General features: G+C 38.0%; 2 protein-coding genes across 3 annotated transcripts in view; one reads left to right on the top strand and one right to left on the bottom strand.

Annotated features, from left to right (window-relative positions):
- The window catches only part of LOC137632532 (protein bric-a-brac 1-like), a 270,003-nt gene that overhangs the window by 14,290 nt on the left and 230,713 nt on the right, over nucleotides 1–25,000 (bottom strand). The window lies entirely within an intron of this gene.
- On the top strand, nucleotides 13,746–16,293 carry LOC137632273 (uncharacterized). The gene has a single exon (XM_068364167.1). The coding sequence runs from the start codon at nucleotides 13,763–13,765 to the stop codon at nucleotides 15,305–15,307; it is 1,545 nt and encodes a 514-aa protein (XP_068220268.1). The 5' UTR covers nucleotides 13,746–13,762; the 3' UTR covers nucleotides 15,308–16,293.

Here is a 25,000-nt window from a genome sequence, read left to right as displayed (position 1 = left end):
GAAAATAGAGGAAAATGATTCATTATTTACTCTATTTGATGACTGACGGAATAATGACATCGACAACAAGACGAGGATGGGATGGGCTGATTGGGGGCGTAGATGTTAATGAATTAGCAAGAGAAAGAAGGATTCCATGAAGAAAAGGGAAATAACAAAAGGAGATTAATTGTTTGGGAAGTTAGAAAACGTCTCACAGATGAAAGGGAAGCAGTAGGAGGCGATTGAAACAGGTTGTGATGAATTAATGTTTTTTTTTTTTTCTGATTAATTATTAGGTTTATCATTACGTTCATTTGAGTGAAATAAGTTATCATAAGTAAAGACCTTCATAATACACTTCTAGATGAATGGGTTAAACATTAGATACTTTTGTTTTTGAATAAATTACATAGCATCAAAATTCATTGTCAATTTATTAAGTTTATCCACATAATACACTTAATGGTTTATAATTTAAACACAATTTTCTCTTAAGAAATGGCTATTTCCCTTGTATGAAAATTAATCGTCAAAATTAACAACATTAATAACACCTATTGCAAGTAAAAACCAGTATAACAACCTTCACAATAACTCCTACTGAGGCAATAATAATCCGACTGAGACACTTCGGTCCCAGTCAGATCTCAGCTGAGCATCAGATCAGATCTCAGCATCCGGACTCGGCAAATGGAAACAAGGACCCGAGTCCTGCAAGGAATCGATCACATATCCTTTACTTGGTCACCCATTCATCAGGTAACTTCAGCAAGCGCCTACAAATTATATTCATGTCGGGCGGAACTTGTTCAAACTTCTGAAATAGAAGCTGCTGGAGCAGTGATTCTGGGATGCTTGTATAGACAGCGCATGCGTTCGTTTGTTTGTGCGCAGTCATGCGTTATTGGGCAGTATAGGATAGATGGGTATATAATATAAATGTACATATAAAACCATAAAAGGACGTAATAAAAATACGTATATTATATATATAAGTCTCTCTCTCTCTCTCTCTCTCTCTCTCTCTCTCTCTCTCTCTCTCTATATATATATATATATATACATATGCAATTACACAAATAACCTCTTATTCAAGGTAAGAATACTAAAAAATATAGGCAAGATTATTTTTGTAAGATTAAACTCAATGACTTTATATCCTTCATGTTGCTTAGGCCTTAAAAGGACCTTTGCCGAATGAATTATTATCATTTGAAATTAATATCCACATTTTTGTTTTTAGAAAGAAAAGAGTTGAAGCGTAGAAGCGAAATTCTTCAGAATGAATGTAAGTGAGCAGTTTATATTGTATTTAAAAAAAAAAAAAATAAGCGTGTTATTTTGATATTTTGGGGCCAACATCCATTGCTGGGAAGTCGAATGTGCTTCATTAATGCCTTGCTAAACTTTCATAATATCCCCATCAATGGGGTCTTCAGATATTACAGTAATTACTTAGCTTGTAATTTAGCTTTGATTCATGTGGCCTAATTATGTGTGTTTTGGGCAGCACAGCCGACATACATAGTCTTTCAGCGCGGAAATGGTAGAGGATGGTTCGTTATATTTTTTTATTCATATCTGTTGGGTTTTTTTTTAGGCACATTTGCAATTAGGCAACATTGAATTCTGACAGCCAAGGTCAAATATCATATGGACGTGTGATGTGCATATCTTGTTTGCTGTTATGGTTTACATCCATAGTTACTTTGGTGTTGTTTATTAGTATTATCAAATTGAACTTGTAAGAACAATGTTTATATTTGATTATTTCCTTTATTTTTCAGTAATTTTGCTTATATTCTGTTTCATACTTACTCTACGTACATACTTAAATGAACACACACATAACAACAACAACAAATGCAGCCGTTTCCAGCCCACTACATGACAAAGGCCTCAGACTTGTCAAATTCATGTCTGGTGTTTGCCCTGTTTTCCTCACCACACTGCCCAGTGCGGATTGGTGATGGTGATAGACTTTCGCTTGATCGCTCACAGCAAACCAACCTAGTGTGGGTGGCCCTGACTCATGCAGCTTTGCTGATCATGTTGATACGCAGCCATTTCACCACGTTAAGGTATTCCCACTCAGAAAGGGACACACACATACACACACACGTGTGTTTGTGTGTATGAATGAATGACGTATGCGCTCTTCCATGTGTATGTGCTGTATGAGTGTGTGTGCGTGCGTGTGTGAGCTAAACTCTGCATTTGTGTAACTCCTTGACATAAGATATTGGATGTTTGATTTTTCCACGTATCGGTATTAGAGCCATCATTCATCAGTGTTCTGCCTTTTCGCCGTTTCTCTTTCCTTCTCCTTTTATCCTTAATTTTGACAGCGCTTCTGTTTTCAGTAACCCCCCCCCCCCCCTCTCTCTCTCTCTCTCTCTCTCTCTCTCTCTCTCTCTCCTTTCCTTTCCTTTCCCCTCGTTCGTTCGTAGACAGATCGACCGATGCCAAATTATATTTCTGGCGGAGAATTACCAATATCGGCACATTTTTCTTCGTTAGCTCCTGCCTCTATGGCCAATTCGTGGTTCGGCGCGGCCTTGCCTTCTTCTGACTGGTTGCCATTATTCTGACTTTGAGATTCCTTACCGAGAGCCTTCGCTCATTCCCCCTCTTCCCTCACTCTTCCCTCCTCCTCCCTCCCCCCTCTCCCCTCTCTCTCTTCCTTACTTCCCATCGTTCGGCTCCCTTCCGTACCCTCATCCAATTCCCTCCCATCTCCCCCTCCATCTTCATGTGCTTGATAATGTGCGTAAATGTACTTTTTCGAGAGAGAGAGAGAGAGAGAGAGAGAGAGAGAGAGAGAGAGAGAGAGAATTTTTCCTACTAATACGATATATTACACTTATTACATACCCATTACACGCGATCTCTCTCTCTCTCTCTCTCTCTCTCTCTCTCTCTCTCTCACGCCTCCAAGACTCCTTGAATGGAGAAATGAATGGTGAAGATTTTGAACTCTTAAACACAACACGTAATCTTCTAGTTGTGTTAAAACTGGTCTCTCTTTTTGGGCTTTTTGTTTCTTTCCTTTTTACTCTACGAGGAATATCAACCTTTTATTATGTTTCTCTGTTTGAGATTCTGATGCAGAGACGAAGGTGATGATGATGATGATTTTGGTACGTTTGCGAAGGTTACCTTATCTTTAAGAAGCGATTTCTTCCTTTTTAAAGATAAGACGGCGTGTTGAAGAAGTTCGCGTGTGCATTAGGTTACTCCTGTGTAGGTGTGTGTGTGTAATGCTCGTGTGTGTATACTTACACACACACACACACATATATATATGTATATATATATATATATATATATATCATGTATATGCGTATGTATGTAGCCTACACATACTTACATATATACATACAAACACACACACCCATATATATATATATATATATATATGTATTTTTTATATATATATATACATATATATATATATCTATGTATGTACGTAAGTAGGAAGAAATCGATATACATATGTATCTATTTATATTCATAGATACACTCCAGGCACTTTTCCCGTTATCAGAAAGCTATCTAACATTTTACATGGGCATAAAACCTCCATCTTTCTAATGTAAAACTTACACCGAAACGAGAGAGAGAAAAAAAAAAGAAAAAGAACTTCAATCCTTACAGCTCACGTTTCGAGGAGCCAATGTTTATTTTTCTTCTTTACATCGCCTGTGTACACTAAAATATAAGGGGGGGGGGAGGGGGGCTCAACTGTTCATCTTAGCAGGCGCATCTTTTATTTTTCCGAAGGGTTAGATTTTGACCGATGTTCTGCCAAGTCCCTCAGGTAAGTTGTACTGATGTTCAGAGGCCCTTTAGATTATCCTCCGAAGAGGAGGAAAAAAGGCCGACGTGACACCCGTGGCGTTGTGTGTCTACGTCTTGGAAAGTCGTCGGCTAATATATAAACCCCGCCAAAAATGCCAGGGGTCGCGAAATATAGCTCTCCGTCAATTCGCGCGGCGTGGGACTTGGCAAGTATATTTCCTAATATTTCAACGTTTCCTACGTCTGCATTATTTTTTATCGCGCTTATATTACCCTGCATCGATTTTTCATCCGCTCACATTATTTTTGGCTTGACTGCTAGATGGGAACGAATGGATTTTGGCGGGTGAGCGTTGCTATTTGACGATCATTTCGACAAAATTGGCAAAATTGCTCACTCGCAATGTCTGCTTAGGAGAGACCTTTTTTTCTTCTTCTTTCAGGTTCCCTCTCTTTTTTTCATTTTGCTTTTTCCCCTATTTTGGGTAAAAGGTAAGACAGTTTTATAAAAATGGTTCTCCATACATTTCTCTCTGTTATGTTTGTTTATTTATAATAATAATAATAATAATAATAATAATAATAATAATAATAACTTTTATGGTACTAGATGGCTTAGCAGGAGGAGGACATATGTTCGAATCTTGAGCGAGTTGAATGAGCGGTAATGTAACTGATGAAGTAATGTCTCCTACCTAGGATGGAAAATGACAAAGATAAAAATTCTTATCTCTAAAGTATTTTTTGAAGAACGGCCAACATGTAGAAAAGATATATATATATATATATATATATATATGTGTGTGTGTGTGTGTGTGTATGTATGTGTGTGTGTGTCAGAAATACTTGGGTTCGTTGTGAAGTTTAACTGAAGATGAATGAAACTTCCTCATCATCCTGATATAAGTTAAGCTAAGCTGGTTGCTGAGTGACCCCTTCTTTTCCTCCTCCTCTCCCCCCCCCTCTCCCCCTCTCCCCCTCCTCCTCCCTCTCCTCCTCACTCATGAAAGCTATTACAACTCTTGTGGGACTCGAGGGAAACCGAGGGGAAAAAAGGGGAACATCTCTCTCTAGTTCATCCTTCTACTCTTTTTAAGTAGTTCAAGGCGAGGATGAACTGGTGTTGGTGGTTCTTTGATAGAGGCGCTTTATTTTTGTCGTTATTTTGTGTTTTATTTGTTTGTGTGTAGTAAATTCTGTTTTTTTTTTTTTTTTTTTTTTTCTATAAAATGAATTCTATGCTTAAACTATTTTCAAAGCTTTATCGTTTGGTGAAAACTAATCGAATTTTATCCGTGACAGAATCGACAATAATAAGAAATTCGTCAATATTCAGGCAGACTTGACAAAATTTAAACACGTTTAATAATAATCTGGCAAATTCGTGTCAGAAATATTCGACTATTCAGATTTGACAATTTTCAGGCAGATTCGCGTCAGAAAAATTCAACAATATTCAAATATATTTGACAATATTCAAGCAGATTCACATTAGAAATATTCGACATTATTCGAACACATTTGATAATATTCAGGCATATTCGCGTCAGAAATATTCGACAACATTCAAACTTATTTCACAATATTCAGCCAGATTCGATAATATTCAGCCAGATTCGAGAATAATCAGACAGATTTGACGCAGAAATATTTAACAATATTCTCACAGATTCGACAATATTCAGACATCTGTATATAATTTTCATATCAAAAAGTATCCCAATTGATAAAAAACAAACATCACATCTATTATCAATCATAACCGAGAAACGATAGAATTCCGTCAGCGTTCAACTCTGTATAATCTATTTCGGAAAAGAGGCCGCTTCTCATTAAACAAAATTATGGATGCAGTCATTATCTAGAACGCGCATGCGCGGACATGCAGATTGGGGAGCTAGTTTAACATTAGCTTAGCGTTTGCCAGTATACGTGCTCGATGTAATTGCCTGGAAGGCTGAAGACTTTAATTATGGAGGTGAAACTCATGACTTTTAGAAAGGGAAGAAGCCAAGTTAACCTCTCTCTCTCTCTCTCTCTCTCTCTCTCTCTCTCTCTCTCTCTCTCTCTCTCTCTCTCTCTCTCATAAGAATGTTACAACAGTGTTTTTATAATATTTAAATGTAATTGTTATACCTAACGTATTTTAACATATATAAACTCATTATCTACATGTGTGTATATATATATATATATATATATATATATATTTATATCTATCTATCTATATATATATATATATGTGTGTGTGTGTGTGTGTGTGATATATATATATATATGTATGTATATATATATATATATATATGTGTGTGTATATATATATATATATATATATAAATTTCGCTAGCGTGTGAACACGAGACGCAAGTTTTCGCAATCTTGAGCTAAATTCGGCCATAAATCAAGTCTTGCATTTGTTTTGCTACGGCCCAAATTCTTTTCATTTTTTGACTGCAGTCGGGAAAATTTATTAACCGAAGCTTGAAGTTCACAATATTTTACATGGCAGCTCCACTTCAAGGAGCATTTCCATTTACTTGAACGCACTTGAGAGAGAGAGAGAGAGAGAGAGAGAGAGAGAGAGAGAGAGAGAGCGGCGTTTTTCTTCTCACAAAACGGTAGATGTCAAAAGTATCCAATCCTTCTTGGCGCAACTGTTGTTATCAACCCTTTGAGTAATTCCATAAAGACGAATCTTTGTTTGTTTAGCTTCGGTGTAAATCCTCAAATTGCGGCCATTAGCGCCACCGACTGTCAGTTTAGAATAGATGACGTCACGTGGTGAAATTTAAGACTAATATTCAAGACTTGTTGTGTCTTTGATGGGTGGAGAAATGAATGTTAAAACAAGAAGAAGAAGAAGAAGAAGAGGAGGGAACACCAGGGTGCGAAGAACTTAATATGTTTACCTAAATGCTTTATGGTAATATGGGTAAGACTAAGGCTGTCTCAAAGAAGGCCTTGGTAGGATTAAGTCAATAGAGGTAATATGAGAAATTAATAAATATGTCATAAACTACGAAAGACTAGAAAGGTTGAATTTCCGGTATTAATTGTAAACAGTTGGGTAAAGTTGTTCATTCAGAAATTTTCATCGGAGACACGATATTGTTTACAATCACACCAATTTAGAGTAGGCAAACGTGATTCTTCTCAAATATGCTAACAATATGTTACTTGATCTATGGATAAATATATGGTTGAGCTGAAAGGCTTATAGTGTCATAGAGAAAGCACAATATAAAGAAAGTATTGGATCCTGTATCTCCAACAACAATAAGAAGATATACCAGACATCAGGTAATAAAAATTAACGTTAAAGCAAGTGGTAATAAGCTGCACATGCCTACATGTCAAGAACAAATGAAAACCTTCGTAAACTAAGATGATAATGGTATGGAATTTTATGAAATTCGTAAAATTATTTGATCATTGCGTCTAGAAAATTAGATAGGACGTCGCCAGCTCAAGCAACTTAGAAATCGACGTCAATGGTTTTGGCTAGATCTAGAGTAACTGAGCCAATCATAAGCTAAGGCCAAACTTTTCGAGATAATATCTGGCATTCAGAACAAAGTGGTTAAGATAAAAAAAAAACTCTCTTAGACGTGTTAATTGTACACAATTTCAGACTCGCGTTTTAGTTTCTTATCCATGAAGTCTTCCGCTCTACTGGCGCGTTCAGGAAAAGATTTCTCAATCGGAGAACACAAGTTTTTGCTTGGAACCCGTCGTCATCTTTGGAACCCGTCAACTTCAAAGAATAGTTTTGTTAAGCGCTTTTAAATGACGAGGATGATGATGTCTGGGTAGCAGTTAGCCAGTCATCGGCACATGAGCTGCGTAGCCAACCTGTCATTGATTTCAGATGAGTAATTAACCGATCAATGGCGTCGTCAGCCTAGTAGTTAACGACTCTGTGATGCCAGATGAACACCGATAGTTAACCAGTCATTAACGTCAGACGTGTAATTAACTGGAAGGTGTTTGTTCGTGTTGCGTATGGTTATTAAATGCAGAGAGAGAGAGAGAGAGAGAGAGAGAGAGAGAGATTGGTAATGTGCTAAAGCTATCCATTGGAGTGGGTGTGGGAATGAGGTGCACGTCAAGGGTGGGATGGTGGTGGTGGGTCGTTGGGTTCGGGAACCCAGTGGTAGGGTGTATGTATGTTGGAGATATGATACATCGTAACACAACTTAAACCCAACTTGCCTACGCTTGAGGATATTCATGCATTTACGATGAGTGCGAGGAGGATCCTCCTTACAAGGAAGCGTAGAGGAAGTGGTGGCCATTGAGGAGGTAGTGGCATGGTTTAGGTTCTAGGATTTAGGTGAAAATGATGAGTGGTGAAATGGTTTTTGTATCGCCATGATCAAGAAAGCTCTATTAGTCAGGGACATCCAATACTAGGTTGGTTTGCTGTGAGCAATCAGACGAAATTTTCCTTCCCACCATCACCAATCCACACTGGCCAGCACGGTGATGAAATATGGTCAACTCCCAGTTATGAATAAGGACATGTTTGGGGCCTTTGTCCAGCAGTGGACAAGAAAAGGGTGCATTTGTTGTTGATAAGATGATCTATTACCCATTGAAAGGAAGTATTGGACTGACGTTATAACAGAAGAGGAGTTTTCATATCATATGAGGAAATTAGCAATTGCCTCTAAATAAGTTTAATGTCGAGAACATTAAAGATTAGTTTCTCATCTGCTCTTGTGAGGACGACAAGAGCTGCCTTGACCTATAGCGGGGGAGGCAGCCAGCCAGCCAAGCCTCCTGGCTGTGTGAGATCTGCACTAAGTGAATTATATGTAGACTTTGATGATGGGCCGTCGTAAGGATTCCACCTTAATCAGTAAGCTCTGTAACTGAATTAAATGGCCCACATATTCTAAAACGCAACTATTCTAGAAACTGGTTGATGATACTATCCATTTTCACTTGGTTTTTATATATGATCGAATGGTGTTTTATAGGCTAATTTGTTCGTGTTGGATTTATATATGATTGAATGGTTTTTAATGGGCGTATTTGTTCGTGTTTAATGTGGCATAGACCCAAATACTAGGTTGAAGTCGGTCTATTGTTTTTCACTAGGCCTAGTTGCATTAACATAGGAAGAATAAATGTGAATTCTTTTTTATGTCTGTGTTTTGAGGATGCTGAAGCGGAAGATGTTAAAAAGATACATTGAAGGAAAGAAAATGTAGCACCATTTTAAGCATCTTTTCTGGTGGGGATTTGTTGGTTTATATATATATATATATATATATATATATATATATATATATATATATATATATATATATATATATATATATATATATATATATACAATAACGTGACGCTAAGATAAACAATTTGATGCTTGGTCTGTTCTAGGTGTTCAATTTTAAACGGAGAGCAACAGACGTATAGAATGGAATGACCGAATTATATTATTATTAAGATTGAAATTACAATTCTGGTCCACAGTGGAATGATATCTGGAGAGAGAGAGAGAGAGAGAGAGAGAGAGAGAGAGAGAGAGAGAGAGATGCTTTAGAATCCAAGAGGCCAGGAACGCCACATGGGGAATCCTGTAATGGGGGGTGGGGGTTTGTTAGTAGCTGGTATGGGGATAGGAACCCCCCCTCAAATGAAGTTTTATTTATGAGCGATCGAACCAACAATTGGAACAAGCGTTTCCGATTGTTAGAAGTCGTCGACTAAGCCATCAACCTCCTCCTCCCTTGCACCCTCCGCTTCTTTCTTCTCCTCCTCCATCGTCTTCCCGCTCCTCCTCCTCCTCCTCCTCCTCAGCCTCCACCTCCGCCTCTCGACAGCGCCGTTTCTCAAACCACACTGCTTCCTTCCCCCATTCTGTTCGAGGGAAACGTATTTGCCGACTTTGGGGGCATCATCTCTAGGCATGAGGCGCTGTTTACAGAATAAGATCACGTAACGTTTTCTCTATTCCTCTCCATTTGCGAGGAATTATTGTTAGCGAAGGAGGACAAATATAACTAGTACTTTGGGAAATATTTTTATTATAATCTTTAATAAAATGATCTTGAGGAATTATTATATTTTACGATTATAAAAACCAGGGTCAAGTAAACAGGTCAAGTAAACATTAGCGACATTTATACATTTACAGATTGTTTTCTAGTAAATTTGAATAATTGCATAATAATTATTAAAGTAAAATAGGAAGGTCACAATCATTTATTTAATTCTGATAAACGTCGGCGTTCAAATTCATCATTTGATTACAATTTGTATAACTAATTATAGAGTAATTATGAGTAGGCCTATTGTACTTGCAACTCCAAGCGTTTGTATAGAAAAAAAAATATATATTTATTTTTCATCTTCTCAGACAGTAAGCAAGGTGAAAAATTAACCATAACTGTAACAATGTAAATATACTATACATGTAAAGGTCTGCCCCTCTACGGAGATGACCTAGTTGAATTTAAGCTTTACAATCGCGGAGAAAGATTGTTCAGATCGCCCTTTTAGCCCGAGGGCTCCAGAACCCACCCAAAGTTAGTAAATGACGGTCAGACTTTTTGTTTTATCTTTCTCTCCTCTTTTTTTATACGGTGTTGCATGTGGTGATACAAAGTCAAGCCTCGGGGCAATCGTTTCTCTCTCTCTCTCTCTCTCTCTCTCTCTCTCTCTCTCTCTCTCTCTCTCTCTCTCCAGCTGGTGTACAGTATATGTCAATGGATGTTTTGCCTTTTGCTTGAGGAGTGTAATTTAGTTTGTATCAAACTATATTATTAAGGATACAGGAATTAAAGATTGTACCTGGAACTGTGAGGTTTTTTGTCATTTATTATTATTTGTTTTTTCACGAATAATAACCTTCAGTTGTTTATGATAAAGAAAGAAATATGCAAAAATATCTACACGATGCAATTTAATTCCGTTTATTTGTTGTAAATAACCTTGATTGACCTAATAGATACGTAACAATATAAATTACATACTTTTATTCGTAAAATAAAACGTCAGTGATCAAGAGTATTTGGACAATCAGGCTAATTATCTTGGCAGAAGTTTGCATTCTCTAATCACCTCTAATATTGTTTGTCCACAGATGTCCTCACATTTATGAAATTCATTAATTTTTTCTTGTCCTTTATAATAATCCTTTCCCTTTATAAGTAATCCTTACTGAAGGATCTCATGTTAGGGATGACGTAATATCTTGGCTTGCAATGGTTGTAAATCGGAAGACGCTGAGTAGCCCTGCATAGTAGTAGCCTCGGCCTAATATAAGGTCTGTTGGGGGAAATGGTACTAGGTCCCCCGTGGGGTGTCAGATGATTGGAAGGGGTTAGAGAGAGAGAGAGAGAGAGAGAGAGAGAGAGAGAGAGAGAGAGAGACTTGTTTCGCTCCAAATCATGATTGATGAATCCGAAGTTCTGTTGCCAACGCTATGGGCTCCTATGAATTAATTAAGTTTCATATTTCGCGTTTTTTGTTCGGGTGCACTTTTTTTTTATCCCCTTCGTTTCTCGTTCTTCTTTTTTCATATCGCTGCATCTTTGAGAGAGAGAGAGAGAGAGAGATTCTGGTATTTTTATAATAATGGATGTTTTCATTTTGTTTTCGGTATCTGTTCTCTTACACTTACATGAGAGAGAGAGAGAGAGAGAGAGAGAGAGAGAGAGAGAGAGAGAGAGAGAGAGAGAGAGAGAGAGAGAGAGAGTATTATTATTATTATTATTATTATTATTATTATTATTTGCTAAGCTACAACCTAAGTTGGAAAAGCTGGATGCTATAAGCCCATTTTCTATTTTACACCCACACCCACACACACGAGAGAGAGAGAGAGAGAGAGAGAGAGAGAGAGAGAGTAGACGTATTTGTTTTTATTTCAGCCACGAAAACCGAGTCTGAAGATATATGGGCGCACTGACGTGGCTAAGGGAGCCGAGATACGTTGTCGGATGCGGTGGTTGTTAGAAAGGGGGGAAGGGGACGGGGGAGAGATTTGTATGAGGGGCTAAGGGCAACATTTTGGGAGGGGGGGGGGAGAAGGGAGGAACCGTTATATAGCATTGCCCTGCCAATTTGTTAGTCTTTGGTGAATGTCCTCATTGAAATGATGGTTGCAGTCCATAAAGGACGCTTGTCCGTAGACCCATTTTCTTGTTTCTTGGGGGTCTTTGTTTTAGGGTCTTATTTTGTGGCGTGTTGTTATTATTATTATTATTAATATTATTATTATTTTTTTTATTATTGTTATTAGCTAAGCTACAACCTTAGTTGGAAAAGCAAGATGCTATAAGCCCCAGGGCCCCAATAAGGAAAAATAGCCCAGTGGGGAAGGGAAATAAGGAAACAAATAAACTGCAAGCGAAGTAATGAATAATTAAATTATTATTGTTATTTGTACGCAACCCGTCAAAAATGATTGCTAAATATTTAGATATGTTTATACACGTGCACGCATCCCTCTCTTACCAGGGTATGACTACTCTCTCTACTTGCTTCCCGAGAGATGGGTAGAGCTCAGTGTGAACGGAAAGATACACTTGTATTTATATAACATATAGCCAAAAATTTTCCTCTATTATTAGGAAGTTCAAATCTTTATGATGAGACATTATAATAATCAATTTTAGCTGGGAGTTTATAGTTTTCAGCATTACCGCCCTTTTGAAAATAAATAAAACCCAGTTAAGATAGTTCCATTTGTAAAAATAGTAAATTACTATTAAATTTTCTATCCCAGCCCCAATAAAAGCATGTAAAATCAAAAGCGAAGGTCATGGGTTCATGAGAAAAACAAAAATAAGAAAAATATGGTACATTTCGTTGAGAATTTTTGTGCTGTATCTAATGGATGATGTCCCCTGTTAACTGAAATCATTTTACCCCCCGAATAGTATTTAGTTGAAAAGGTTTGGAAAGAGTCACCAGGTGGGTTGGGTGGGCGCCAGGCCCTGGGCGTGTGGGCGGAAGGGAGGGGGGGGGAGGTCATCCAATCTGACTGTAGTATGAGTTCCTATAAATTAGTCGAGGGCTGGTATGCAGTTCTGTATCCGGCACATTAGAACCTTATGCATAAATGGTGGTGATGTATAATACTGAAAAATTGTTGCTTTTCCCCCCCATGATCGGCAGGCTGCTATCAGAAATATATTATTTTTATTAACACGTTAGCGGGTATCTTATATTTATGCGTTCGAATCCCAACTGGGCGGTACGTTTGGATGTTCTTTTACACTTTTTATCTTTAATGAATCTATTAAATGCTTTTCTATATTTCTTCATGGCTTTATTCACTCAAGGGAAAGGTAAATGACTGATAATTATTAATGTATTTAACCTTGATTCAAAATATTGATCATGGCAAGGTCACTCAAGATCTAGGGTCATGATACCCACACAGCCTTTAGCATAGACGCGGTTTTATTTTTCATAATAAAAACATGCAAAATTAGCAGCGATCTGGAATCAACAGTAACATGTTATTTTTCAATCATGCAATTAAGGGTCTGAGCATGCGTATTCGGTTTTTTTTTTTCACATCATATGACAACATTCAGATGTACCAGTCTTCTTCATTTGATAGGATTACGATTTGCTTCCATTACTCGAAGGAGAGAATTCGGTCCTTAATTGATAAAATTCCTTTGCTAATTGTGCTTTCTGTTCCTTTGCTCCCCTACGAGTCTTCCAAATACAGACTGGTAGATCTCAGGTTTATATTTCGTCAGTGTGTCTTGGGTAACTTGAATATCCCTGATCTAATTGCTGCGTGCCTTGGGGTGAACTAACACTGACGTGAGGGACATTTTGTTGCTCCTGCATGGTGTTTTGAGACGGGATTTTTATTTTTGTGTTCCTTTTTGGTGTGTGTTTGTGTGTGGAGTGGTGTGGGCGTGGTTCGACTAATGACCCACCTCACTTGGTTCAACATTAGCCACACCGTTTCCTTACAGATGGTGGGCGCCCCGTGTTTCCATCTATGTTCGCTGATCTCTCCTCCTGCGGCCTTCCTCACGCTACTACTCCGGTGGTTGAGACCGGGCCTGGCCCTGGTCCTGGACCTGGAGGGAATGCAGGTGTCCAGGGGAATGCCCTGGCGAAATGGCCCCAACCGGCATCGCCACCTTCATCGAAAGCTGGTGTCCAATCGACGCCAAGCACCACTCTCTGGGCACCGCCAACGGCACTTCGACGTCACCTGAACCTCCCTGTTAATGATGTAGATGTCGAGTGTTGTAAAGATTCAGGGAAACCGTCCACATGCAAAAGTAGAATTAAGGATTCTGATAGGGGCTCTGTTCCTTCCTCAAATAGCCCTGCCGCTGCTGCTGGTGGTGTCCCTCCCAATCCACCTCCCCCACCAGCACCACCACCGCCTCCTTTACCGCCGTTTTCTTCCAGGACTGGTCTGCTCGAAAAGAAGTTCATTCATTCGAGAAGTTCGACGCCTCCCCATGGCCCTCTCGAGGGGACTTGGGAGAACATCCGAGGGGCCGTGTCAGGCCCTAAGTCGGGTCCATCACGATGGACGCAAAATGACCTGATGGCAGCCCTCTCTATGGTCAAGTCCGGAACGCCTATAAAACCTGCCGCAGAGCGCTGTAATATCCCCGTAATGACACTCTGGCGAAGGACACGCGCGTTGGGCATCGTGTCCTCCAAAGTTCAATGCGGCTTCCGGTACCCAGCCGCCCGCAAAAGAACCAAGCCCGATGCGGAAAATGCCATACTGGAAATTAAACCGGAACCTCCAGATACGCACTTGCATGTGAAGTCGGAACCCAGAACGAATTCTTACCTGGCCCAGGAAAATGGTAGTGATTACAATATGTTTTTGAATTATCCTCGCGAAGATTTTGTCTTGGGCTGCAAGATAACTAAAGACAGGTCCCCTTTACGAACAGTGTACCGAGAAAGGTCGTTAGAGGTCAGTCCAAGAGGTTCCCACAAAAATAATAGTCGTCTTTCGTCTCGTGGGGAGGACATAAGTAAATCCGGCAGAAGGGAAAACAGCGGTCTGTACAGTAAAGGAGAGGCTGGATCACCTGACGAAGATCATTCAGATTTAATTAGAGAAGAAAACCCACAGTCCCCCAAATGGAAGGGCGAGACCGGCCTTCATTCACTTCGATATGTCACAAGCTACGAATGTCCTCGATCTATGGCAGAAGAGAACAATCCCCATATTTCGCAACATTCGGATGCTAATAGCAACCGCAAACCAGTCGTGGTAGCAGCTGAACGGGCATCCAGAACAACTTCAGCAACTGGAACGGCGACTGTCGTTTCTTCTTCTTCCTCTTCTTCTTGTTCTCATCCTACAGAAGGCCCTGATAGGTTCTGTGCGTGGGTGGACATAGTCTTAGAAGGTCGTCACTGTCAGGAGAGAAAGAAAGAGGAGGGAGAACAACTAGATTCTCCAGAAGATCTCTCTACTCATCCTCAGCATCCTCTCTCACCTCCACAATCCACGTCCTCATCCACTTCGCCTTCATCCAACACATTGCCTTATCCTCCATCATAATACTTCCCTCTCGACATCCTTTTCCTATCCCCCTCCCCCCTCCCCCAGCCTCCCAAAGAGCACTGAATAAATTATTTGTATTTACAAACTGAATTTGTCATAAGATGTCACTTAAGATATGAAATTGTAAAAAAAGGAGTCTAGAATTGCATATTTTACATTATGTTTAATGCACTAATTTTGAAATGTATATCCTGTACTATTATTGATTATTCTATTACACCTGTGGACGTCTGTAAATAGTTCTTGAAATCATGTCTGCATCATTACGTTTGCAGGAAATGGAAAAAAAAAACTTTTATGTGATTGGCCACTAGCAATACGGAGTCGGTCCGTGATTGGTCCAATACTCCCAAGTGTCGCAGAAGTAGTTAATTAGGAAAACGCGACAAGAGAAGCAGCTAAAATTACAGCAGACGTGATCGACATATTCCAGTAAAGTTTTGTTTTTCCCCGGAAAATGGCGGTTGTAATGGAGGCATGTAGCAAAATTTCTCTGACCATGTCGGAGGCAGAAGTGTTATTCCCCCCATAAACAAAGATCCATGGCTCTCATTCCTTCTCCTAAAACGGGAATTACGGCTCAGATGCTGGAATTGTTGACAATGTTTCTCTAACCGAGATGATATTAGATGGGAAGATAGAACTGGCGTAACGATAATTCTACTCCTTTTGCCTTTTTTTTTCTTATTTTCTCTCCGATTATAGTTGCCATGCAAGCGATTGAAAGGAGGAAGTGGTGACTGATACGGATGCCATTATCATGCTTTATTTTTTTTTCCGTTTCGCATTTATAGGCGTAGTTTAGTCGCATCTCGAATTGCAGTTGGCATAACTGTTCTGGGAAATGTGTTTTGGGGTTATTGTTTAAATGGCGCACCGTGCTGGTGAACGCCAGACTGGGGTTCGAGTCCCGCGGAAACTCGTTAGTTAGTTTGGTCGCTGCAATCTCACTATCCATGTGAGCGGAGGATGGTGGGGGTTGGGGGAGCCCATAGGTCTATCTGTTGAGTCAACAGCAGCCATTGCCTGGCCCTCCCTGGGGTGGATAGGGGGCTTGGCCGATGATCATATACATACATACATACATATATATATATATATATATATATATATATATATATATATATATATATATATATATATATATATATATATATGGTCAATCTCAAGGGTATTGTCTTGCTCGATAGGGCAATGTCAGTGTCCCTTTCCTTTGCCATTCATGAGTGGCCTCTAAACCTATATACTGTTTGAGTGGTGTCATGTTAGGTGGCAGAGTATGGTAAGGAAAGAAATTTGGGCAACGGAGGGTGCAATACTCGAAGTATGGGTGTTTTTGTTGCCCCTTTGATACTCAAATACTTCTGTTGGTTATCACCAGAAAATCCGCGATCATTGCTGTCCTGTTCCTAGCGGCCTTTGATCCTTGCTGTTACCTTAGTCCTTTTCCATCTTTTCAATTGGAAGCCATGATCCTCAGTTCTTAGGTATTTATGCTGTGGGCTTTATATGTTGTGCTTTTGCTATAGTGCATTTCTTGAATTTTTGTTTATGTTTATAATTTTTTTATTTGAATTCATCATAAGTTTTAATGTCCGTAAGCTATATATATTTATATATATATGAATTCATCATAAGTTTTAATGTCCGTAAGCTATATATATATATATATATATATATATATATATATATATATATATATATATATATATATATATATATATATATATATATATGTGCCTTTGCTAGTTTTCCTTAATGTTTTGTAAATATTGATAATTTTATATGAATTCATCATGATTTTGAGTTTTACATATTCGTATGCTGTAAGCTATATATATTGTGCTCTTGCTAAAGTAGTTTTCCTTAATGTTTTTTTTTATATGATTATTATTTCTAATTCGAATTCATCATGAATTTTGAATGGTCGTTCAATATATTACTTATTCGATTTTTCCTTAATTTCAAAATTCTTTTTTTCCTTCAAATATTATTTATGGATATTCCAGTTCTTCTGTACTTTTAAAACCAGTTAGATTCTCGACTTCTTTTTTATCACGGTCACACTTCACTAACAGCTTTCTTCTCTAATTTATTATTGTTGTTGGTGAAGAATGTCAAACTACAGTTAGCTCTCTCTTTTTCTTTTTTTATATTTTCTTTTAATTGTGAGAAGTACCAATTAGAATTTAATTGCTATATTTATTCAAACCCGTTAATCCTGATCTCTAAATTTACCACTTTTTCAAATGTAATAATTCTTGAAGTAGGAGTTTTTCCTTGGGTACCAATTCTTGAAGCAAGAGTGTGCATTATTATTATTATTATTATTATTATTATTATTATTATTATTATTATAGCTACAAGCCTAGTTGGAAAAGCAGGATGCTATAAACACAAGGACTCCAAAGAGGAAAAAAATAGCCTAGTGAGGAAAGGAAAAATAAATTACAAGTGAAGTAATGGCTTATTAAAATAACATTTTAAGAACAGTAACAATATTAGAATAAATCTTTCAAAATAAACCATAAAAAGATAATAGTGTCAGCCAATAAATCTTTCATAAATAAACTATAAAAAATGCTTATATTAGCCTGTTCAACATAAAAACATTCGCTGCCTATTTGGACATTTGAAGTCCTCAATTTCTTCAGTATTAATAATAATTTCCTTCGCTCTGATTAACGTCCTCCCAAAAAACTGGACATACCCACTTGTCGCCTCCAACGTCTCCCGGTAAGTGGAGAAACTTTTATGTAAATATCATTGATAATGCATTTGATAAGTGACCCAATGTTTTAATTCACTAAATACGAAGAGGTTTTTTTAGAGGTTTTACAAAGAGAAATCTTGGCTTTTTGGTGATGAATTGCTCGTATCTGGAGAGTTGATTCTAACGATACCACAGAATCTGGCCAAACCTGAACAGAGTGGAAGCAACTTTTTAAAAAAAGGTTTAAATGAAGGTGTTGATAATTAAGAGAACCGGCTCATCTTAGGTTTTGAATATTAACAGTGAAAACTGTTACTGTTAATCATTCTCTCTCTCTCTCTCTCTCTCTCTCTCTCTCTCTCTCTCTCTCTCTCTCTCTCTCTCTCTCTCTCTCTCTCTCTCCACAGTAACTTGAAAGACATTTAACCTTTTGTTTATCGATTTAGTTTTGAAAATTTAAGAATGACCGTGTCATTCTGCATTGGAATAAATACAGGGCACTTCTAGATGGGCGGGGGAGGAGGAGGGCAGACGGACGATTGCAAGAGGCGGGGGTGGAGAAGCATTATGAGAAGTGGGGAGGGGAGAGGGTAAGGGAGGGGGAGGACATGGACTAACAGTGGACGGGTCTAGTTTATATATCAAAAATTCTAATTAGTTGGGGAGTGTAGTCGGGCTTGTTTTTGCACGCGTCCTGAGGGTGGGGGAAATGGGGCATGGCTTGAGGTTAGGGGGTAGGGGAAGGGGGTGTTAGAGCCCTGTCGACGCAGCTGCAGTGACAATGCTGCCTTACCAGTTCTGCCTGTCAGGAAATATCGTCCGCTTTGCATATATTAAGTCCACCTCGATGATATAAGACCCTACCTACCCACCTTACTCACTCAGTCTCTCACTAACTAGCATTCTTGAACAGCTTCTACCTTTTTTTCCCTTTATTTTTTTTTTATTTTTTTTTTGTCAGCATCCCATCGCTTCTTTAAATGATCATTCGCGGTGGCTTTTGGCAGGGTGTAGGGGAATGGGAAGGGGAGGGGAGGGGGAGCTGAGGTGTTTCAAATGCGTGCACGCACTCAAAGACAATGTTTTTCTTGCTTAATTATGTGCTCCTAATTTGTATACTTCATGAAGATTAGTTGGTCCACGTGTGAGTATTCTTGAAACGCCTTTTGCTTCCACATGTGCGTATTCTTGAAAAAATACCATTTTCTTCATATTAGAATACCCTTTCTCCGTTCATGTAATCCTATGAGTATAAGACCTTTGAAATATACATCCTGGTCTTCACATTGTTCTTTTCACCATCATCATCTGCTCCCTCATCATCCGTTCCTTGAGGAACGCGGTCAAGGAACCGTGCGAGGAACAAGATCGAAGGATTGATGGGTACCAATGACCACGCCCCCCAGCCACTCACCAACATCCTACCTCTCCCAGCCACTGTTTTATTCTTATAAATTGAACCCTTGCTACCGAAGGAGTCCAATGATGGGTCTCGTGGAATTCTCAGAATACATCATACGATAGGAACAACTATTATATAGAATATCCCATTCCTTTTCCCAGGGGAAAGGTGGAATGGGGGATAGGAGTAGCTTATTTTAGGATAGGTCCGGAGGGGTGGAGGGAGAGGGGGGTGGAAGAATGGGGAGGGGGGGTTTACAAAAGAGCCTCAAATGTAATAACACGACTTTAGTCCCAATCTCTTGGAATTGCAACCCAACCGCTGTAAGATCCCCGCAACACCACTTATTTTGTGTGCGAAATCCGTCGAATGCCATAAAATCCGGGTGGTGGGGCAGCGTCCCCTCAGGAACAGAGGGCGCGCACGAACTTATACTTTCTTCAAGTTAATTCTAATTTTGACTGGCTTCAAATGAATTCTATCTTTTGACTTTCTTCAAATTAATTCTAATTTTGTTTTGCTTCATAATTAATTCTACTTTTGACTTTATTCAAATAAATGTTACTTGCAATTGCTCTAGTATTTAGACTGATCGTTCGATTGATTGAAAAAAAAAATTAATGCTGATAAATTCATTTGAATTAAATCAACCTTTTTTTTAAAAAAAAAAAAGATATATTATCAATCTCATCGATTTGATGTAATTGGAAATATAAAATGAAGCCTGAATTGCTCATGGGGGCCGGAAGTCAGCCAGATAATTGTTTAAGATAGTTTTGCAGCGGCATTTCATTTTTCATTTTCTTATGCTCATTAATCTTTAGTTTCCCTCGCCCACCCGAGCACTTTGGGGCCCCGGTAAGCGGCCAAAACTATTTGATCATAAAAAAAAAAAAAAGTTGGAGGAGAAAATTTTAATGGATGAATTCTTATTTATAACTCTGGACGTCAAAGGTCCGCTGTAGGATGTCTGCGAAGTTCGGACATTATTCATATTTCTGCCTGGAATTTATTGTAAGGAGTCTCTCTCTCTCTCTCTCTCTCTCTCTCTCTCTCTCTCTCTCTCTCTCTCTCTCTCTCTCTCTCTCGTTTGTGTAGCACAATGAGTTTCTGTATGAAAGGTGTACATATGTGTTATAGGTAACCCTGTAGGAACTATTTTGGTTATAGGGAAAAGAAAGAAACATATTTTTTAAATGATCTCCTTTTATTATTATTTTTATTATTACTTGTGTACGCGACCCGTCAAAAGTGACAAGTAAATGATATATGGGCACGCACAAGTACCCCCAGCTCACCAAGTTATGTCTACTCCCTCTCCCCTCGTACCTGAGGGACGTACTGCAATTTTAAAGACGCACATTTTCATTCTTGTGTGTATAACAATATGAAACATTTCCCTTCTTCGGGTCATCTTTCTTCCTCCTCATCTTTCTTCTTCCTCATCTTTCCTACCTTTTCCTTTTATCGTGTGGAGGTGAGGGTATGACCTCACGATGTTTGGCCCCATGACGACTATTAAGAGGCTTCTCAGATAGAAAAATGATGAGTCTACGTGATGTCGTGATGATTGTAATGATTCTCAGTTATGATACTCTATCATATATCGGCGCCTGTAGTTTGGGTGACCGACTTCTCTTGTTTTAGAGATTCTCGATTTATGTTGGGACGGGTTTCAACTTTGGTTAGATTTAGTCAAATAAAATTTTTGGATAATACAATGCATTTCTTGAATAAACGAGTGAGATGCAATGAGGTCTTTTGTGGCCAGGTGTTTTTGTAGATTAAGATATTGTAAGAGCTAAGGGTTTCTTTAACCAAGTCTTTAACATTCTTGAAGTTCTAATCGATAATTCAATGGTTTCTTTAACCAGGACTTTAACCTTCTTGCTTAGATGTAATCAAACTATATTCTTGAATAAGACGAGTGAGACGCAATAACGCCATTTGTGGTTAGATGTTATAGAATAAGGCATTGTAGGAACCATTTTTTTTTTTGTTTTGTTTCGATGATAAACGAATAAATTTCTAATATATAATTCAGGGATTTCTTCAATCAAGTAATATATCTTGTCTTTGCACTGCGCGAAATACAAATAATTTTTTTTTTTTTTTTTTTTTCGCAGTACAGAAATTCAGACATTAGCGTTTAATTTCTGCAAAGGATTTAGGTCGTTAAAGGTGCCGGGGAGTGGTTAGCTGGAGAAAAATACCAGCAGTCTTGGAGGGGAGAGGGGGGGGGGGGAAGTCACATGGGGGTTAATAGCCATGGGGGTTCAGAATGGGTATTGGGGGGTTACGGCCCGCCGTTTAGGGAATGGAATGAGTGCCCAGCCATTTTCCGAAATTAAAAACATTAGGTTAAATATTATGGTGATAAATTAACGTCGCATTCAAGGGAGAGATTTTATTAGCATTTTGTAATGGCGTGTAAGTAGAGAGAGGAAAGCCATTAAATTCATGTGCTGTTACTTGTAACTTTTAATGATTTGTCGAGCTGGAGAACTTTGCAAAACATGCAGAAGTTTACAGGTTGTTAATGTTATTGTTGTTGATGTTAAAACCAATATTCTCTTGAGTGGAAGTAAATTTTCTGTGATTCCATATTGTTATTGATTATATATGTCACATTACTCGAATTACAGATAAGTAATCTCTTATATCTCCAGTTTTCTAGTTTTAACCCCGCCCCCCCTTTATATGTACGTTCTGGTAATGTTACTTTGATCCATATGTTGACCATATGTTTAGTGTAGAAATGTTGTTAGTTTCCTTTTTTTTTTTTCCACAAATAACTGAACCTGTGATACCGTCTAATTGCTCACGATTTTCTTGTCTTGTTAAATATCCAAGATTTAAATGGGAATTTTATAAATGCTTCTAAATATAGGTAGTCGATGCTTTTTCTATTGCTGGTATGCCGCGACTTGTGATATTTTATATGCTGTTATTACTGTAATGCTTTGTAGGCAATTTTACTATTGTTATTAATTGCATTAATTGATATAATTTGTTATAACTATTGTTGTGATCGCTAAGCTTAAATGATTCCGCTATTAATATTATTATAGCTAGTTAAACATGTTGATTAAACTTAGGTATATCAATTTGTTAAGTAGGTAATATTGCTCTGTATTTTGTTAAGTATTATGTATTCTCATTGAGATGGCTCAAACATTTACAAAGAAGACTTCATCCCAGTACAAACGTTCAAAGAGTTCTTTTTGTTTGATGGTTATCTTGGTTGGTGAAATTTCATTGGTAGAAATACTGTCTCATTATTACTGTATTTTCTTTAACTACTCAGTTAATGTTCGTCATGTTCATTGATATTTATAACTTCATTGTACACCGAACTTGTGTGACAGGTTAAATGTTTCATTACTGACAATGTTGCAAACTTGAATTCAGAATACTTTTTAAGGTGACCTAAGGTAAATTTAATCACTACAGAAAGTTTAAAGTTCGTCTTGGTGTTAGAAGTAGTTTTAATAATCTATAAAAGTGTAATAGAAATGTCTTAATATTTTCAAAAATTTAAGAAAACTTTCTTGTAGTTTGAAATATACCTTGACCTCTTTCTTGGATTTTTTTTTTTATTAATTCATATATTTTGTTAATAAGACTACCAAAAATTACATTGTTTTAGAGATGGAAGTATGAATTCCGTGGTATATAAATAACATTGTCTAAGGTCACCAATTTTTATAGATTAATATAATTTAATAGTGATGACCACAAACGTAATTTTTCCAACTTTGTAAGATTTTGTTTATGGAATTTTAGGTCACTGAATAATATAGAATTTGTCCAAGACTCAAAAGTACAACTCAGTTCTTTGTAGCTTTTTTTATATATAGAAAGTGCAATTTTGGACGAAAGGCAAAAGTTATATTAGAAGCTCAGTATCGTCTGTGTACAAAGAGAGCAGAAGATTGTGTTTGGTTTGATCTGAGGGTAGAATATTTTATCATTGTTGATCTGCACGATAAATATTGTTGTCTTGTTTGCTCAGACCTGATTGATGATGATTTTGACTGGGTTCCACTCGAATAAGCTCACTAATGCATACAGTTACATAAATCAAAAGGCAGGAACAATCTCTCTCTCTCTCTCTCTCTCTCTCTCTCTCTCTCTCTCTCTCTCTCTCTCTCTCTCTCTCTCTCTCTCTCTCTCTCTGAAACTCCATCATCATTCGATCTTCACTTCTTTACTACATTCGTTTATCCTTTTTTATTTTCATTCTCCCTTTTTCGTGCTTTTCTCACCACCTCTTACTTTGGTCCCCTCTGTCCTTTCTGTATTCACCAATTCCTACCTTCCATATTTACCGAACTCCATACATCAAAATCAAAGAATTTCCTTTATTACACTTATCTTCCTTTATATTCATTTCTCTCTTTTTCGTGCTTTTCTTTCCACTTCTCACTTTCCCTCTCTATCATTCCTTCCTGTATTCACCAATTCGTGTCATCAATATTTACGAAACTCATACATGAAAAAAAAAAATTTCTTCCTTTACTACACTTTATCCTCTTATCCTCCCCCCTACTTTCCCCTCTCTGTCCTTCCTGCATTCGCCAATTGGTGCCTTCAATATACACCGAACTCCATACATCAAAATCAAAGAATTTATTCCTTCATTACACTTTATCCTCTTTATATTCATTTTCCCCCTTTATCTTGCTTTTCTCTCCCTCATACTTTCCCTTCCTGTCCTTCCTGCATTCACCAATTTATTTCTTTACCTACACTTTTATTCTCTTGTATAGTAATTCTTCCCTTTTTCTTGCTTATCCCCCCACCTCCCACTTTCCCTCTCTGTCCTTCCTGCATTCGCCAATTCGTGCCTTCAATACATACTGAACTCCATACATCAAAATCAAAGAATTTCTTCCTTTATTACACTTATCCTCCTTTATATTAATTTTCCCCTTATCTTGCTTCTCTTTCCACCTCTCACTTTCCCTCTCTGTCCTCGCTGTATTCGCCAATTTCTTCCTTTACTACCCTTTTATTCTCTTGTATAGTAATTCTTCCTTTTTCTTGCTTTCCTCCCCACCTCCCACTTTCCCTCTCTGTCCTTCCTGCATTCGCCAATTCGTGCCTTCAATACATACCGAACGCCATACATCAAAATCAAAGAATAGGATGATCAACACATAGCATTATCCGAATCGCACAGGGAAAGCGATAGATTTTTACTTGGGAGATCTGATGACCCACATGCGAAAATGTGCATTGTTTTCGTTCTATTTAATCGGAATGTGATGGGCAACTGCTTAAATCTCCCATTGTGAAATGTATGTGCTTGAATTAATTTGCCTTTTATTTTGTTTGCTTTTGTTAGGGGGAGAAATTATTTACCGGATTGAAAGGGAAATGCTCACTATTGACAGGTTTCCATCGCTGGCTGATGTGACAGCGAATTGATGTGTGTATTTAAATGCTTATTCGTGTCATTAGGATTAATGTCAGCTTTTTATTTTTTTTTCCGACTGTTGATCATCATATTTCCTCCATAATGATGCATTGATGTTTTCTGAGGTTTTGTAACATCCGAATTTGTCTGGTT

This window comes from Palaemon carinicauda, chromosome 41 (genome assembly GCF_036898095.1).
Source record: "Palaemon carinicauda isolate YSFRI2023 chromosome 41, ASM3689809v2, whole genome shotgun sequence".
NCBI classification, from domain to species: domain Eukaryota; kingdom Metazoa; phylum Arthropoda; class Malacostraca; order Decapoda; family Palaemonidae; genus Palaemon; species Palaemon carinicauda.
The sequence above is the reverse complement of the archived record's forward strand: the minus strand, read 5'-3'. Positions and strand labels throughout refer to the sequence as shown.